The following is an 18,259-nucleotide window of genomic DNA, read 5'->3' as shown; positions in this document are numbered from 1 at the left end:
TTTTTTTTTTTTTTGGTCAGCATACTATTGAATCGGGCGATTAACCGTTTGAATCGTTTAAACGGTTTTAACTGTTTTTTTTACTTTTTTTAAATTTTTTTGTTAGAATGGACTGACTATTTAGTTCAAACCATCAGATTGTTCGGCCTGGTAACAGGACGGACCCCTGACTAATTCGGTATCCGGGTCAATTTTAAAAACCATGAGATTGAGGAATGGGGAATGCTACCAAAAAATTCCCCCCAGTCAGCAATTATATTGGAGATGCACCAAGGAGGTCGTCGAACTTCTTCCCTCCAACGGGGCATGAATGACAATATGAGCATCCCTTTCAAGGAAAAACATGATGGAGCTGGAGACTAGAAACCAATTCAAGAGCTTCTAGTAATGCGAGGGCTTCAATCTCCCAAGGTGAGCAAGCCTCAAGCTTTATTGGAAAGTACCACTGAACATTTAAGAAAGAGTTTTCGGCTCTACAAAACCCTGAATTTTGTAAAAGGCCAATTTCAACCCTAAAGAATGAAAATGGTCATATTCGACCCTTAAACTTTGATAAAAGGCTGTTTATAGGCACAAAGCGTTTGAAAAGGTGTTTACAGATCCCTTAGACAATGTTATATGGCATTGTTAAAGTTTGAAAAAGGCCACTGTTGACCTAAAATTTAAAAATGGGCCACTTTAATTAAGTTAATTAAGTAAATTATTTCAGTGTCTAATTAAATGACCCTAAAGTATAATTAAGTTTTAATTTAATTAATTAATTAATAATGTTGATTAATTACATGACCATAAAGTATTTAATTCGTTTAATTAAGTTAATTAGACTAAATAAATTACTCTAATTAAGATAATTAAGTAAATTAAGCAATTAAATCAATAAATTAAATTAATTAAGGAGACAAAAGTTAATTAATTAAATTAAACAAACAAAGCTAATCAATCTAAATAGCAAATTAAGCCAATTAAGCAAGGTAATTTAAAAACCAACCCAAAATAGAACCACTTTGGCCACTAGTTTCTAGGTCAACAATTTGGCCATTTGGTACAAATGGATCAACCCATGACATTTTAAAAAATAAAGATTATATATAATTAAAAAATTATATATATATATATATAACAATTTATCAATCCAACTGTCTAGGACAAGTTTGTTAACTAAGTCATGTTTTTTAAAAAACTTATGGGCCAAGTATAAAATGGAATTGGGCAATTGACCATTTCTTGAAATTTTTTAACTTAGTCAACAAACTAGTGACCCAAAATGGTTGAACCACTAAACTGATTGATCGAGAACATATTTCTATGAAATTTTTTATTTTAATTATATTTTATTTTTATTTTTCAAAACATCATGTGATGATCCATTCAGACCAAACAATCGAACCATTAACTTAGAAACCGGTGACTAAAGTGGTTTCATTTTGAGTTGGTTTTTAAAACCTTGCTTAGTTGGCTTAATTTACTTATTTAGATCGATTAATTTTATTTATTAAACTTAAATAATTAACTTTATTTCTTTAATTAATTTAATTTACTTATTTAGTTACTTAATTTACTTAGCCATCTTGATTAGTGTAATTTTTAATTTACTTAATCAAGTAAATTAACTTTAGGGTCATTTAATTATACCCTGAAGTAATTTACTTAATTAACTTTATTAAAGTGGCCAATTTTCAAACTTTAGGGTCGAAAGTAGCTTTTGTCAAACTTTAGCAGTGCCACATAATGTTGTCTAATGAATTTACAACTGCCGTTTGTTTTTGCCTAAAAATGACTTTTTCTTTTATCAAAATCTGGGGTCGAAAATGACCTTTTCATTCTTTAAGTTTGAAATTAGCCTTTTTCACAAGGTTTAAGAATTATCAGAGCCAAAAATCCATTTCAAAAATATTGAGATCTAATACTTTCTCATCGGATCATCCACTTGGGTTGGGCCAATTTAACTTGGGTTGGGCCAAATGAAGCTGGACGACTAGAATCAGGAGTTATGATTCTATAAACCTAAAACATAATGCATCGATAATTTTCTTTCCAAGTAGAATGAATGCAGCTTGAATTGGGTTGGGTCGATCATTTGTGTGGAATTTGAATGAACCCAAACTCTAATCTATGTCATTGAAGTTCTTCCATTCGGACAATCCAAGTTTAAACCCCTAGCTATCATTCAGATTTTATCTGATTCCATTATAAATTTTCTAAAATATTAAAAAAAATTAAAAATATATTTAATTTTCAACTTTATATATAATAAATTAATATAAATATAGCATACTAAATTTATTATATATATATATATATATATATTCATATATAATATAATATATAGAACATATTTTTATAACTTTAAATATAATTATATAAAATTTATATGTTGAAATTGATACATATAATGAAATAATTGGATTTGGATTTTAATAGAATTGGATAGAGTCAAATCCAAATAAAATCTAATTATTAATTTAATATAAATTATAATATCCAGATCTGATCCAATTACATAAAGATATCATCCAAATTTGAAATAATTGAGATCTAGAATCAACGATGTATATGGATAGAGTCAAATCCAAATAGAATATGATAGAAGTAATATATGGATAAAGCTCAAGCATCCCTTGTCAAATACTTAGACTGGTGCTAAATATTATTGTTATTTCTCTATATTTCATTAATTTTTAAATTGAACTATTCAAACCATCATCTGATCATGTTTCTAGATGTGGTTCTCCTAAAACCTGTCCTTTGACATCATTTGACATAGGCGGTTGAATTGATCCATTTAATCCAATCATTGAGACATAGTAGGTTGTACATTCAATGTCTCTGCAAATTCTTAGAGGTCATAAGAGATATTTTTAGTCTCAAAGCACAATCCTTCCTATTTTCACGAAAACCCCCTTTTTTATCTCAAATTCCAAATTTATACATTTTTTACAAATAAAATATCAAAAATTGAAATAAAAATGTTAATATATATATCAAATATAATATATATTTATAGCTGTCATGTCATGGTCTGATCTATTCCACTTGGACGATCGAATGAAATTTTATATAGATTTTTATTAATTTCTATTAGTTATTACCAATTAGTTCCTAAATTTAATAAAAATTCAAATTTAATATTAAAATTGTATTAAATTTTCTTAATTTTATTACATCTTACTGAAACTTTGTTATGTTTTAAATGGAATTTAAATTAATTTTAGATTAATAAAATTTAATGTAAAATTAAATGGTATAATTTTGTTAATTATTAATCTTTATTTTATACTATTATTTTTTGTTATTTTAAATGGAAATCATGTAGAATATTAATTTTTATTAATAAAATAAATTTCACCAGATTGCCCTAATCAAGGATTTGAGACTTTTTCATTTTATGTCAACGTGATACCGAATTGATACATTTTAAATTCGGATACTGAATTATCGCGAGACCAAAATAGCACTAGACCCTGAGTACAACGTACTAATCGTCTAATCGGAATTTTCCCGAAGATATACCTGAATTCTGCATATACCCTCAAATAAAAAATATTTTTCTAAATAACCTTACACTTTCTGGCCTCTTGCATGCATCATGCAATCTTCCTTCATGCCAAGTGTAAAAGGATAAGGTAGATTTTTTCATGAGATTTATAAAAGGGATAGCAGGGCCTAGAATTTGGACGGTCTGGATTAATCTTTTTTGTCTCATTGTCGTCTTAATCCAGTATAGCCTCTCTTCTCCGTCAAGTGGTCTCCAATTCTAAGACACAGTGCAACCCTCCAGGCTCCAGCACACAAGAAGGAAACAGAACCTATGGAAAGTTATCAAATCAAAACACTGTGTATCTCTACATGAGAATCATGGAATCAATCAACCCCTGCTCCCCATGATTCCTCTCACATCTCTTCACACGTTGCTTCATGTCTGCTTCCCCACCTTGCACTCTCCCTTTTCTTAAGTATGGCGGTGGTAGAGCTCCATGATTGCCTCTTCACCATCCTAAGCTTGGTTTTGTTTGATTCACAGTTTGGGACTCTTTCGGCGGAAACCCAGAAACAAGAATGGAAAACCAGAGTCAAGTCGGCGCTACAGGGAATCCCAGCACCAACCAACCGGCTGTACGGGGTAGCTCTTCCAGTGGCACCCTCGGCCGTCACCTAGCTCGTCGGCTGGTCCAAATCGGCATCCATGACGTGTTCTCTGTGCCGGGTGACTTCAACCTGACGCTGCTCGACCACCTCGTCGCTGAACCGGAGCTCAGCCTCATCGGCTGCTGCAACGAGCTCAACGCTGGATACGCTGCAGATGGATACGCCCGTGCCAAGGGGGTTGGTGCTTGCGTCGTCACCTTCACTGTTGGTGGGCTCAGCGTCCTCAACGCCGTTGCCGGTGCTTACAGTGAGAACCTCCCTGTTATTTGCATCGTTGGTGGGCCCAATTCCAACGATTATGGTACGAACCGCATTCTACACCATACGATCGGATTGCCGGATTTCAGCCAGGAGATTCGGTGCTTTCAGACGGTCACATGTCATCAGGCAAATTACTGTTCCACCCGCCATGGATTACAGAACTGTCATTACTTGATTTTATTAAAGTTTTCTGAGTTGCTATAATTAATAATGTTAGTTAATTTATAATTTTGTTAAGAAGACTACCCACGTTGGTTTATGTGGGATCCTAGTGGGCAGTGATTTTCTTCTTTTATATATATATTTTGAAAGTTCTTTGAAATTGAAGAAATGGTTTGTTTGTTTGTTTGTTTGTTTGTTTATTTAATGCTGTTGTTATGGCGATGGTTATGTCTGGAACAGGCAGTGGTGAATAACTTGGAGGATGCACACGAGCAGATCGACACCGCAATTTCGACTGCTTTGAAGGAAAGTAAGCCGGTTTACATTAGCATCAGCTGCAATTTGCCAGCAATTCCTCACCCAACGTTTGCTAGGGAGCCTGTTCCTTTCTTTCTCGCACCATGGTATGGTTCCCCCTCTCTAGATTTCTTCTTTTCTTTCCCAATTCTGCAATTCACGTTTCCTGTGAGATGAACTGAACGGGGGGTTAGATAAAGTGAAGCCCCCTCTAATGAGTTCAACTTGTTTGACGTTTTGTATGGTACAAGTGTGTTGGTTAACCTTTGTTCAAGAACCAAAAACTAGATCACTTCTCCTTTAAATTGAATAGTGACTTCATAAACCCCAAATTTCATGGGTGTTTTACTATTTTTTCCTCTAAATAACTCTTGTTACTTTGCCCTGAAATATTAATTGTTTCAGAAGATGACATAGTTTGACTAGTTGGGAAGATCAATCATGCCAATTTTTTCCGCCCTTTTACACTAAAATAAATGAAGCCTGAGTGAAAACACTTTATGTTCCTGTCTCCTTAATTACCTGTTCTCAATATGTTAGATCAACTAAGGAATGATATTTGCGAACCTAAAAAGTTTTTCCTGTGATGGTGCTGCTATTTTTATCCAATCAAGAATATGTTGTGGCTAACAAGTAAGATTCATAGACGCCATTCTCTGGCCTAAACTTCAATACAATATTAAATGCTCTTCCTTTCTTGGAACCATAAGCTTTTTTATTCTCAATAAATAGATGAAGTGAGGTCATTAATTTTCATGATGATCGAACCTACTTGAGTGCAGGACGAGCAATCAAATGGGGTTGGAAGCAGCAGTCGAGGCAACAGCTGATTTTCTGAATAAAGCTGTGAAGCCTGTCATTGTGGGTGGACCCAAGCTAAGGGTGTCCAAGGCACAAAAAGCCTTTGTGGAGCTAGCTGATGCATGTGGGTATGCTATTGCAGTTATGCCATCAGGCAAGGGGTTGGTGCCAGAGCACCACCCACACTTCATTGGAACATACTGGGGTGCTATCAGCACTGGCTTCTGCAGTGAGATAGTGGAGTCTGCTGATGCCTATATTTTTGTTGGCCCCATATTCAATGACTACAGCTCCGTGGGCTACTCTTTGCTGATCAAGAAGGAGAAAGCAGTAGTAGTTCAGCCCAATCGTGTAACTATTGGTAATGGACCTTCCTTTGGTTGGGTTTTCATGGCTGAATTCTTGACTGCACTGGCCAAGAAGCTGAAGAAGAATACCACAGCAACGGAGAATTACCACCGGATCTTTGTTCCTCCAGGCATGCCTGTCAAGCACAACCAAGATGAACCTCTGAGAGTTAACATACTCTTCAAACACATTCAGGCAAGTCACAAAGACAATCTAAAATTTTATCCCATTCCCCTTGTTGATTAAGTGAGAGTATGGTTAACTCTGTCTTTTAGAGTGTTATTAAGATCTAAATAGCATTATCATGCATGTGGCATATATTCAAAGAACAGATGTTACCATTTTTTCTGGGAACCCTTTTGTGGGTTTCGTAGTATAAAAAGAATGGATAATTGATGACTTACGCCGTCTCACTGTTTGTTCTGAAACATTTTTCTTGTACCGCCATTTGAAATATATACGTTTATCTGAGGAGCCCAAATCATTAAACAGAATATGCTGAGTGGAGACACTGCAGTTATTGCTGAGACAGGGGACTCGTGGTTCAACTGCCAGAAGCTCTATCTTCCAGAAAATTGCGGGTAACGCATGGGGATATCTAAATGTTTCTGCCCATTTTTCATCCAGAAATTAAATATAATAGCAACTTTTATGCAGATATGAATTCCAAATGCAGTATGGATCCATTGGTTGGTCAGTGGGTGCAACACTTGGGTATGCCCAGGCTGCTCAAGACAAGCGTGTGATTGCTTGCATTGGTGATGGAAGTTTCCAGGTTTGTCACTGTGCCCATTTTATGTCATAACATGATCCTTCCATGCTGGATCTAGATAAGATAGATTTATATGTAGATTTAACAGGTTTAGTGCCTTGCGGACCTAATCAATTCTCTGTCTCTGATTCTTCAGGTAACAGCTCAGGATATTTCAACAATGATCCGTTGTGGTCAAAGGAGCATTATATTCCTCATCAACAATGGAGGATATACAATAGAAGTGGAGATTCATGATGGCCCCTACAATGTAATCAAGAACTGGGACTACACTGGGCTTGTGGATGCAATCCATGATGGTGAAGGAAAATGTTGGACTGCCAAGGTGAGCATGAAAAGAGAAATGTTGAGCATCTCTTTTATTTCTCTTACCGAAATGCATGAAACAGAAATGATGTGGTCCATACCTCATCTATGAGCATCTTTCAGTTGCTATAGCTAAGAAACTGGATTGACTTGATACCAAATTGATCAGTTTGAGTGTTTTTTTTTTTTTTTTGGTTGACCTGGTTTCTCTGCTATGGCAACCTAAGAGTTCTCTCTCTCTCTCTCTCTCACACACACACACACACATGAAATGACTGGAGCTATTTGCTTGCACGCCCAAAAACACCCTCTGAAAATAATGCATAAATGCTTGTTTTATCATTAACCATTCCCACTACTTAGAAGTAGATTTGTGGATTTGATAATTGAAATCCAGGTCCGGACAGAGGATGAGCTGACAGAGGCGATTTCAACAGCTACAGGAGCCAAACAAGATTCCTTGTGTTTCATTGAAATCCTTGTGCACAAGGACGATACTAGCAAGGAGCTTTTGGAGTGGGGTTCCCGAGTTAGTTCTGCAAACAGCCGACCTCCCAATCCCCAGTGAGTACACTGAAAGCTGGTTGTCCTTTTTCCTCTTGTGGGTGGGTTGGGGAGGTAGAGATGACAGAGTAATAATGCTAAGAGTAAGTATAATATTGTAAAATACATAATCACGTACGTCTTTAGAATGAGATGTAAGTGGTTTTGTTGTCATGGCGCTTTGTTTGTTGTAACCAGACGAAGTTTATTATCAAAATAACAACCGTTAGTGATCGTCGGCTTTCTAGATTTTCACTAAACACACCTTTCTTGCATTATCTCGTAGTCTTGTGGGGTTCAGATCGGAACGTCAAGTCGCATCGTGAAAGCCTTTCTAAATGGGCACTAGGAGAATTTGTTTAAGCCCGAGCTGAAGTCCGACCATTGAGTCTACATCTTGAGCTTGAGCCTAGCCCTTATATAAAATCTAAAGGAAGAAGATTTTTATTTATTTAACAACAAAGGCAGGGGCCATCACTCGATTATTTTAGTTAGCCTAAATAAAAATATAAAATTGTGAACTTTATAATTTTAATTAGTCTATACAGTGTAGAGGAATTGAATGGGGGTATAAAAGCAGTTTACCAAATCCTCCATTTAGTGTAATGTTAGAGAGAAGGCAATTTCTTGGAAGATGCATTAGGAAAGAGGAGACATAAGGTTTCAACTTGTAGTGGTAATGGCAAAATAAGGGAAGTAATATTTCACAGAGAAGAGTCAATTGGTTAAAGTGTCTATTTTGGAGCATGAGTGCATGACATAATGAGGATTCTATGTACAAAAAATGATTATATCATCAGTCTAATAGTTGGATGCAAATTTTATATAATATATGAAATTTAATTGGACACCATGCTTACTTCATTTCAAATGCATGCATGTATACTTGGCAACACAGAAGAAAAAAGGCATTCGATACACTGTAAAATCCATGTATAGGCTTCTCCCTTGTCTTGTTACATGAAAACATATTAACTCGTTACACTGTTTTAGGCAACATAAATGGGATGTATCATAAAAGTATAAAAAGTTATTAAATGTTATAGTAACCAAGAAATTAGTTATTGTTTATTTCTCTTCCCCTCACTCTTCTTTTGTTGTTCCTCATATACTTTTCCACCTGTATCAATTGTTAAAGAACACCAAAATCAAGATGACAATCTTGCAAAAATGAATGGGAATCTTAAACAAAAAGAGGGGCAAAAAAGAAAAAAAAATAACTTGTAGATCACACTCAACTGAATTCTCATAAGAAAGATGTTTTTTGACTACAATTTATGTACATATATCAAATTTGAAGTTGAACTTTTGAATGGTTCATAACTCAACTTTGTAAGACCCTCTCTCATCAATCTTATAATAAACCTAAAGCCATCTCAATTCCTCTTGGTTTTGGTTTTTCTATTGTGAATTACAGAAGCAAGCCAACCTTTAAACCCTCCAATGGTTTTGCGGCTTTTGCCCTACTGCTGCAAATCATATCAGCTAGATAAATCCTCAACTTCCTGCCCTTATTCCCCTACCTTTCCTGCTAAAGGCATAGCACTTCTAGGCATTGAACAACCCACTATTTTACCCTTCGTTTGGCTATTACTCCAAAGGTAAAAAAGTGATTATCATTTTACCTACCTGTCTTTATGTATTATTTTGTACATGTTACATGAAATATTTACTACAATCTACAATATCTTAGCTCTCAAGAAGGAAAATACATAGGGTGAAAAATACTTCTATCAGTCATGTCCCTGTAATTAAAGTTTGTAGGGAAGCAAATGATGGTTTCTTTAGTCAACGAAGTTTGCATCTTCAATGTCAATGTGATATTCCTATTTAATTCTATCAACTGCACTCTTTGAGGTAGACTGTTGAGATTCATTAATTGAAACGTTGGGATCCTCATTAAATTTCCATTCCTCTCCATTGACAATAAATGATAATTCAACACAATACTCATCACCAACTGGACTAAGCACCCGTTCAGGTTCAAGGTGGTCTAATTGTGCCAACAACTTATTTAACAAACTTGTAAAGCAAATAGGTATCACAATGCGATTGATTTTATCCATCACCATAGGCAAAACCCATTTACCTTAGCAGAAGACATGCAACAATTTTATAACTATCAATTGCACCTACAAATTTTTCATTGGTTAAGTGGTCACTTGTGCCCTCGTAATGCTTTTAACTCAGGGCGAAGGTGGTAACTTAAGTCTCATCATCTGATTCAATTAAGTTAATTCTTTGCATGGTAATCATAATCCTATTTAACATTATCTTGGGCTTGCACTTGGACTTCGTTGGATATTCACACTGAGGCCTTAGATTCCATTTTGCTAAACACAACTCATCCCTCCCAACCTGACATCTAGTTTTGAAGATTCATTAGCACCTAGTACCAATGGACATAGGATACGAATGTGGTGCAATCCCATTTTGAAGCCAAGCACATGAATCTAATGCCAAGTATAGGAATGGAATGATTAGAAATTATCACATGATATGGGAATCCTAAGAATGTGAATAAACTTAAATGAGGATTCATTAGCACTTATAGAGAGATCATGATTTCATCTTATGCAGAACTTGGACAATGTTTGCTATGACAATTTCTTTTGGGTTACACAACCATAATTGTTGATATGGCTAAATAAGATTAGTTCATTAGACTTTTAGCTCAAATATATTAGATATAAGTGTTATTATCTTATTGGATTAGAACAAGCAAAGTTGTTATTATGTGGCTAGATCTACAATTATAACTTATTTAAAGGTTTACTTTCTAGAGGATTGCTATTTTACCATTAGTTAACTTCAGCAAAGTCATTATTTTTTTTATCATTTTACTAAAATTGCAAGGGTTTTTTTTCCCTTACAGAGAAAATAGAAGAGTCTTAGTGGTAGAAAAACCCATGTTGTTTGGTTATGTATTGGGTGTTGTTGGAGGTGTTGTGGTGATCATTGCAAACTTAGATGTTGTTGTATTGGTTCAAGAGGGATGGGATGTTGTAGTATATCCAATTCAAGCCTTGGGGAGTATGGGGTTGGGGCTTGAGCCCTCTTTGGGGTTTAGGGTGGAGGGTACAAGGGCGGTAGAGAAACCTGTCATGAGAAGTGATGCAGGGAGATTTGGCCCGACTTCGTAGCACGGGGACACGTGGACATGACTTGGCATAAGTGATAAATCAGTGTGATAGCCTAGCCACAACCCGGCGTAACAAGCTCGCTGAAGCCCAACCAAACGACTCGGCGGGTGTGACAACCCGGCGAGAAGCAAGGCCCAATTCGCCCCAAGCCTAAAGGCGGAGCTCCCCGAGCTCCCCTTGAGACCTGAGGGAACCCGAGCTCCCCTTGAGACCCGAGCTCCTCTTAAGGGGCCCCGAGCTCTCCCTTCCTAAGAAGGGAGCACCCCAGATTTTGGCTAAGTCGCAGCACCATCGAGACTCCGGTTCGAACTTGCTTAAGGCCCGCCTCCAGTGCGGACACCTCGGTGCAAGGCAAATCTACCCCAGGTGGTTCGAAGTACGGTAGCTCGACAGGCTGCAGGGAGATCTTCCTGACATCCGTACCTGCCTGACGTCCGTACTTGCCTGACATCCATACCTACCAGATCCGGCGACAGTGCTCGGATCCCTTGCCAGGCGGCATTCTGCTTACCGTCTCTGAAAAGCATGGCACGCCTGTCAAGTCCATACCTTGCAGTAGCAGCCTATAGCAGCAGCCTGCACCTGCCACCCCTGCCTTGGCGGTAACGGCTAGGGCAGTGGCAGTTACGCCTGATGTGACCAAGTTCTGGTATAAAAGGACCCCAACCCTCACGAAGCAAAGGTATTGAAGCTAGCACTTTCAACACTCTTAACTCTGTGTCTTCTTCGAGTTTTCCTCAAAGTTCTAACTTAGCAATCGGAGTGTTCCCTCCGGGAGAGCTCCCCGGGGACCCTTCACCTTCTTCTTCCTCTCAGGTGTCGTCCATCACAGCTAGGAGCCAACTCTCAGCCAGCTAGGAGTGCCCAGATTGTGCTGCATCATTTGGCATCGCCTGTGGGAAACGCCTCAAAAGGCCTTCCTCTAACTTCTGTGAAACTTCCCTCGAAGAACTCATCATCACCATGGCTTCCTCCAGCAACTCCGGACGCCGGAACACCCCAGAGGAACAACTCCAGCTACCCACCGTCTGCATCGGGCAGTTCACCGTCCCCCTCTCCGTGGACGGGGTACCTAGTCTGAATGTGCCTCTGACGGTAGCACCCGTGACCGTTCCATTACCCTCTACCATTGGAACAACCTTTGCTGAACCCACCATCCTCCCTCTGGTGGCCAGCCAAGGTTAGTTCGAAGACCTGATGTAGCGCATGCGAGCCATGAAGGCCCAAATGCAATAGTTCCAGCAACTTTAGTTCCACCAGCAGCAAGTGCTGCACCAAGTGTCCCAGTATTAGTATCAACAACAATTTTCTTCACTCCCTCCCTGACATTCGGTTGCGCAGCCGACCAAGCCTCATCGCCATAGTGAACTCCCTTCCCGCCGAGGAGAGACCTTGGCATCATCTCATGGAAGGAAGGAAAGGCTCCCTACCCACGCCTCACGGCCTACAGTCAGGTCGGGGGCCTCCCAGCCAATTAGACCAGCGTCACCTCAGCGTTTGCAGTTCGAACCTTTACTTGCAGAGAACCGGTTCGAAGGGCTAGTCGATGACTTGGAACAAGGTCCCTCTATTCGCAGCTATTGACAGCCATCCCTGCCTCCCTCTAGGCCCATCGAGCTTGGTAACACCAAGGCCAATAGCACTAACGCCGAGCCTGCCAAGAAGTAGCGGAGATGCCACCGAGCTTGCCAAACTGCCACCACCCACAGTCTACCCGAGCTCAGAGGCAAAGTAGAAATAAGTTCGGGAGAGGTAAAAGCTACACCACTTCTCTCAGTCCCCTCCCCTCTATCCCCGAAGCTCTTCGCTATCCCCATGCCAAGGGACTTCAAGCTCCCCCCGCTGGACAAGTACGATGAGTCCCTTGACCCCAACGACCACGTCAACGCCTTCCAACCCCATATGCATCTGGCTAGGGCAAATGAGTCTTGCATGTGCGTGGCCTTCTCCACTACTTTCAAGGGAGTAGCCTGCACCTGGTACCGAAACCTCGTGTTGGGTTCAATAAGGAGTTGGACGCAGATCGTGTAGGTCTTCACCTCCCACTTCGTCACTAGTAAGAGGTGCCCAAGGACTCAAGAAAGTCTCCTCAACATAGTCCAAAGGGAAGGAGAGTCCATTTGGAACTACATCAAGCGGTTTAACGATGCTTGCTGTAGATACCGACCTAGACCCTACAGTTTGGCTCACTATGGCCAAGCGAGGCATTACCCACAAGGAGTTCAGATGGCACGTGGTGGTCAACCAACCCAAAACCGTGACCGAGTTCCTCGAACTGGCAGATCGGTTCATAGGGATAGAAGAGGAGATCAACCAGAAGGGCGAGCAGGCCCTTGAAAAAAGAAAAAGGGAACTGGAGCCCCCATCTCCAAGTGACAGCAAGAAGAAGAAGGACCTAGCTCTGGGGGCAAAGCCAATCTAGCCTTTCTGAGCTCCGGCAGTAGAAATGGTTTATACGCCCCTCAACACAAAGCAGCTGAGATCCTCATGGCGATCAAAGACGCCCCATATGTGAAGTGGCCACCTCGGCTTAAGGCCGATCCCAATGTTAGGAATAAAAACTTGTATTGTAGTTTCCATAGAGATCATGGTCATAGTACCGAAAACTGTAAGAACCTCCGCGATGAGATAGAAGAACTTATCCATCGCGAGTATCTAAGAAATTTTGTATAGCATAATAATAATAATAATAAAGCATGTCGGTATGGGGAGCAAGGTAAAGAAGATCTCGAGTCCAGCAGACAAGTAGAACAGCCGTAGTGACAACCTCCCGACGAGAGACCAGTTCGGGGGACCATCCATGTCATTGTCGGGGGATCAATTTTTGTGTGCTGCACTTCGGCAGCAGCTCGGTCATCAGCCCGCAAGGCCGCCAGGGAAGAGCTTAACCCCCCAAAGCGGCCAAGGATGGAGGAACCGATCTTCTTCACTAAGGACGATGCACGAGGGGTTCATTACCCCCATGATGACGCGCTCGTCATAAAGATTAAGATCAATGACTTCGAGGTCAGGCGCGTCCTAGTTGACTCGGGAAGCTCAACAGATATTCTCTTCAAGGCAGCCTTCGATCAGCTACAGCTCCAAGAAAGCGACTTGAAGCCCGCAAACACCCCGCTCATGGGATTCAGCGGTGAGGAGGTCAGACCTTTAGGGAGAGTCAATGTACCTGTGGAGGTCGACACCTGGCCTAGTGTTGTAAGGCTCAGCCACGAGTTCCTGGTGGTCACGACCCCCTCCCCGTACAACGCAATAGTAGGTCGGCCCATCACCCATGCCTTACGAGTAGTAGTCTCCACCTATCATCTGGCGATGAAGTTCCCTACAGACTTCGGAGTCGGAGTGACGCGAGATGATCAGCTCGAGTCCTGCAAGTGCTACGTAGCCGCCCTCAAAGGAAAGGCCAAGGTAGCAGACGACCTCGAGCTAGAACGACCTACGGAGCAGTTCGCGGAGTGAGTCGTGCCTACCGAAGAGACCATCCCCATCCTGGTTTCAGCAGAGGACCCAGCTCGGGTACTCTAGATCGGTGCTTTTATTGAAGAGCCCCTATGATCTCAACTGGTAAGTTTCTTACTCAAAAATTTAGATGTTTTTGCATGGTCAGCGGTAGAAATGCCCGGCATAGACCCCTGCATTATAACTCATAGGCTCAACACTGATCCAGTAGCTAGGCTCATTAGACAGAAGAAACGCAACTTAGCCCCAGAGCGGTGGAGGGCAGTTGACGAGGAGGTCGGGAAGCTCCTTGCAGCCAATTTTATCAGGGAGGTTCATTACCTGAGCTGGGTGGCCAACCCCATTTTGGTGAAAAAGGCCAACGGTAAATGGTGCATGTGCGTCGACTACACCAACTTAAACCGAGCTTGCCCAAAGGACTGCTTCCCACTTCTCAAGATTGACGGTCTAGTGGATGCGACCTCGGGGCACAAGTTGCCGAGCTTCCTGGATGCCTATTCGGGCTACAATCAGATCAGGATGGACCGAGCTGATGAAGAGAAAACTGCTTTCATAACCAAGTTTGGCCTGTACTATTACAAGGTCATGCCCTTCGGATTGAAAAACGTTGGAGCTACTTTTCAAAGACTTGTAAACAAAACTATTTGAGCCGCTAATTGGCAAAAAAGTAGAATGTTATTAGACGATATGGTCATCAAAACCCAATTCTCACATGAATTAATACAAGATTTACATTCAGCTTTCGAAATTTTGCATAGATTTAATATGAAGCTAAACCCCAACAAGTGTGTCTTCGGTGTCACCTCGGGTAAATTCCTAGGGTACATCATTAATCACCGAGGCATTGAGGCCAACCCGGACAAGATCAAAGCCATCATAGAAATGAGACCACCCTGGAAATTAAAGGAGGTCCAGAAGCTGAATGGATGATTAGCTGCTCTGAGCCACTTTATGTCCAAGTCAACGGATCGCTGCCTGCCCTTCTTTAAGACCATAATAATCAAAGGCTTTGAATGGACCGAAGAGTGCCAACTCACATTCAACGAACTCAAAAGGCACCTTGCCAACATCCCTGTCTTAACCCAACCCGAGGTGGGTGATGTTTTAGAGCTATACTTCTCGGCAAGTGATGAGGTGGTCAGCTCGGTACTAATAAGAGAAGTAGATCGGATTCAACGACCCATCTATTATGTTAGTAAAGTGTTACAGGGAAAAGAGACGAGGTACCTCGAGATAGAGAAGTTAGCTTAGGCACTAGGTATATCAGTCCAAAAGCTCTGCCTATACTTTCAAGCTCACACCATCGTTGTCCTTACCAACAAACCTCTGAGGCAAGTCCTGCTCAAGCCCGAGGTCTCAAGTAGGCTAACGAAGTGGGCCATCGAGTTCAGCGAATACGAACTCTAGTATAAGTCGCGAACTGCTATCAATGCCCAAGCCTTAGCAGATTTCGTCGCAGAGTGTAACTTCAGTTCCAAAGTCTCTAGGCTGATGGAACACGAGGCCCCCCAACGCAGGTGAGCCCGGGATTCCTAGGCCGATTGAAATCGAGCCCCGTGAAGTAGCAACCAGCGCGGCATCTCTCCTAGTTAGGCCAAGCCCGAATTGGGAGGAAGAACCCTGGATCCTTCACGTAGATGGCTCGTCAAATCGGCAGGGCAGTGGAGCTGGGATCGTTCTGTACACGCCAAGCGGTGTGAAATTGGAGTACGCACTATGCTTTGAGTTTGCAGCATCCAACAACGAAGCAGAGTACGAGGCACTGCTAGCCAGGCTGGATCTGGCGAAGGAAGTGAAAGCTAGGCACGTCGTCGTCTGCAGCGATTCTCAGCTAGTGGTAAATTAGGTTATGGGCGAATACGAAGCCCGCGAGTCAACCATGGTAGCATACTTAGCCAAAGTAAGAGGGGCTCGACTCAACTTCCGGTCATACTTCATCCAGTAAATCCCGAGATTAGAGAATGCCGAGGCTGATGCCCTATCCCATTTAGCCAGCACTAGCGATAACACCATGAGGACCGTGTATATAGAGAACTTGCCTCAGCCTAGCATTCTTAGGGGGGCAGGGGAGGTCGCTCCCGTTGTTCAAGCAGAGCCGAGCTGGATTGATATGCTCACGGGCTTCCTGCTACACAGGACCCTCCCCACAAATCGTAATGCCGTCAGGAGGGTAGAGCGCTAGGCAGCCAAATACGTCATGATAGACGGATGGCGGTACCGAAGATCCTACACGCTCCCCTACCTGCGTTGCCTGCGACCCTCTGAAGCCGAGCTCGTCCTCCGTGATACTCATGAGGGTTTGTGCGGTGGACACTTAGAGCAGGGCCCTTGCTCAGAAAGCACTACAATAGGGGTATTACTGGCCAACAATGAAGGCAAATGCGACCAAGCTCGTTAAAAAATGCGAAAAGTGTCAGAAGCATGCCAGCATCCACCACCGGCTAGATGCCGACCTAAAATACCTCATTAGCCCATGGCCATTTGCACAATGGGGGATTGACCTACCCAGGCCATTCCCACCAGCAACAGGACAAAGGAGGTTCCTAGTGGTGGCAGTTGACTACTTCACAAAGTGGGTCGAAGCTGAACCTCTCGCAACAATCATGGCCCGGAACGTGCAGAACTTCTTTTGGAAGAACATAGTGTATCGTTTCGGATTACCTTGGGTACTGATCTCTAACAATGGTAAGTAGTTCGAAGACATCAAATTCCAAAACCGGTGCTGAGACATGGGAATTCAACAGAACTTCACCTCAGTGGCGCACCCTCAGGCAAATGGTTAGACGGAAGTCACGAACAGAGCTATTCTCCACGGACTAAAGGTGTGACTAGATTGAGCTAAGGGAATATGGGAAGATGAGCTACCTAGTGTATTGTGGGCCTATCGTACCACAAAAAAGACCGCCATAGGAGAAACCCCCTTAACCTCACCTACGACACCGAAGCAGTCATTCCAGTCGAGATCGAAGTTCCCTCATTGAGAGTAGAAGTGCATGATGATAGGGTGAATGAAGACGAGCTACGCACCAACCACCTCGACTTGCTTGAAGAAGTATGGGACCTCGCATACATCAGGACCGCGGCCTACCAGCAAAGGGTATCTTGTTACTATAACACCAAGGTCAAAAAGCGAACTCTCCGCGTTTGTGACTTGGTTCTCTATAAGGTTAGGGTGCCTGAGCCCAGTGTTGGCAAGCTCAGTCCGAACTAGGAAGGACCCTACCGAGTAAAGCGAGTACTCGGGGAAGTAACATACGAGCTCAAAACCCTGGAAGGGAACAAGTAACTTGGGCATGGAATACTGTCAACCTAAGGCAGTATTACCTATAAATAACTGAGTAGACCACAAGTCACTCACAGGTTTTAAGGGCCAAAATGCCGAGCTAACAAAGATCTTGGCGCAATAAAACTCCGAGAGCAGACCACGAGTCTCTTAGGGCTCAAGGGTCAAAATTCCGAATTAAAAGACTCCAGCATAATAACCTAGCCACCTTTATGACGCGAACAAATTCTAAAGGGATAAAACACCAAGCTGACCAAGGAGCTCGGCACCACAGTACACGATGTATCGAGGGCGCAAGCAGACTAGTAGATTCTGCGACGCTTAGCTCACCTCAGCATACCACCAGAAGACAGTTCGGGCATATGCCTTACTTTGCCTTACTGTGCCTTACTATGACAATCACCTTGGTATACAACCAGAAGACAGTTCGGGCATACGCCTTACTATGCCTTACTGTGCGTTGCTATGTTAATCAATTCGGTGTACGCCACAAGACAGTTCGAGCATATGCTTCACTATGCCCTACTACGTCAAATCACTTCGCACACTCAACCATGATAGCTCGGATCAAACAACACTTTGAAAAGAAAGATCGCTTGGAAAAGAGAGATCGCTTGGAAAAAGGAAGATCACTTGGAAAAGAAAGATCAATTTCATTAACAAGTTTTGTACAATGAGCTCGACAAAAAAGAAAAACAACCACAAAGACTGAGCTCGCAGGCTCGGAACACAAGGACAATC

At 41.7% G+C, this 18,259-nt stretch overlaps 1 protein-coding gene across 1 annotated transcript; it reads left to right on the top strand.

The window, feature by feature from the left end:
- The first annotated feature begins 3,672 nt into the window (after positions 1–3,672).
- Positions 3,673–7,896, top strand: LOC148877566 (pyruvate decarboxylase 1). The gene is made up of 7 exons (XM_088942161.1): positions 3,673–4,533; positions 4,810–4,973; positions 5,649–6,210; positions 6,508–6,596; positions 6,673–6,790; positions 6,924–7,112; positions 7,491–7,896. Exons 1-7 carry the CDS (start codon positions 4,057–4,059, stop codon positions 7,659–7,661), a joined length of 1,770 nt encoding a protein of 589 aa, XP_088798287.1. The 5' UTR covers positions 3,673–4,056; the 3' UTR covers positions 7,662–7,896.
- Positions 7,897–18,259: the final 10,363 nt, after the last annotated feature.

The sequence above is a fragment of the Nelumbo lutea genome, chromosome 1 (assembly GCF_056320005.1).
Source record: "Nelumbo lutea isolate HS-2025 chromosome 1, American lotus-T2T, whole genome shotgun sequence".
Lineage (NCBI taxonomy): Eukaryota > Viridiplantae > Streptophyta > Magnoliopsida > Proteales > Nelumbonaceae > Nelumbo > Nelumbo lutea.
This window is presented reverse-complemented; position numbering and strand designations above follow the sequence as displayed.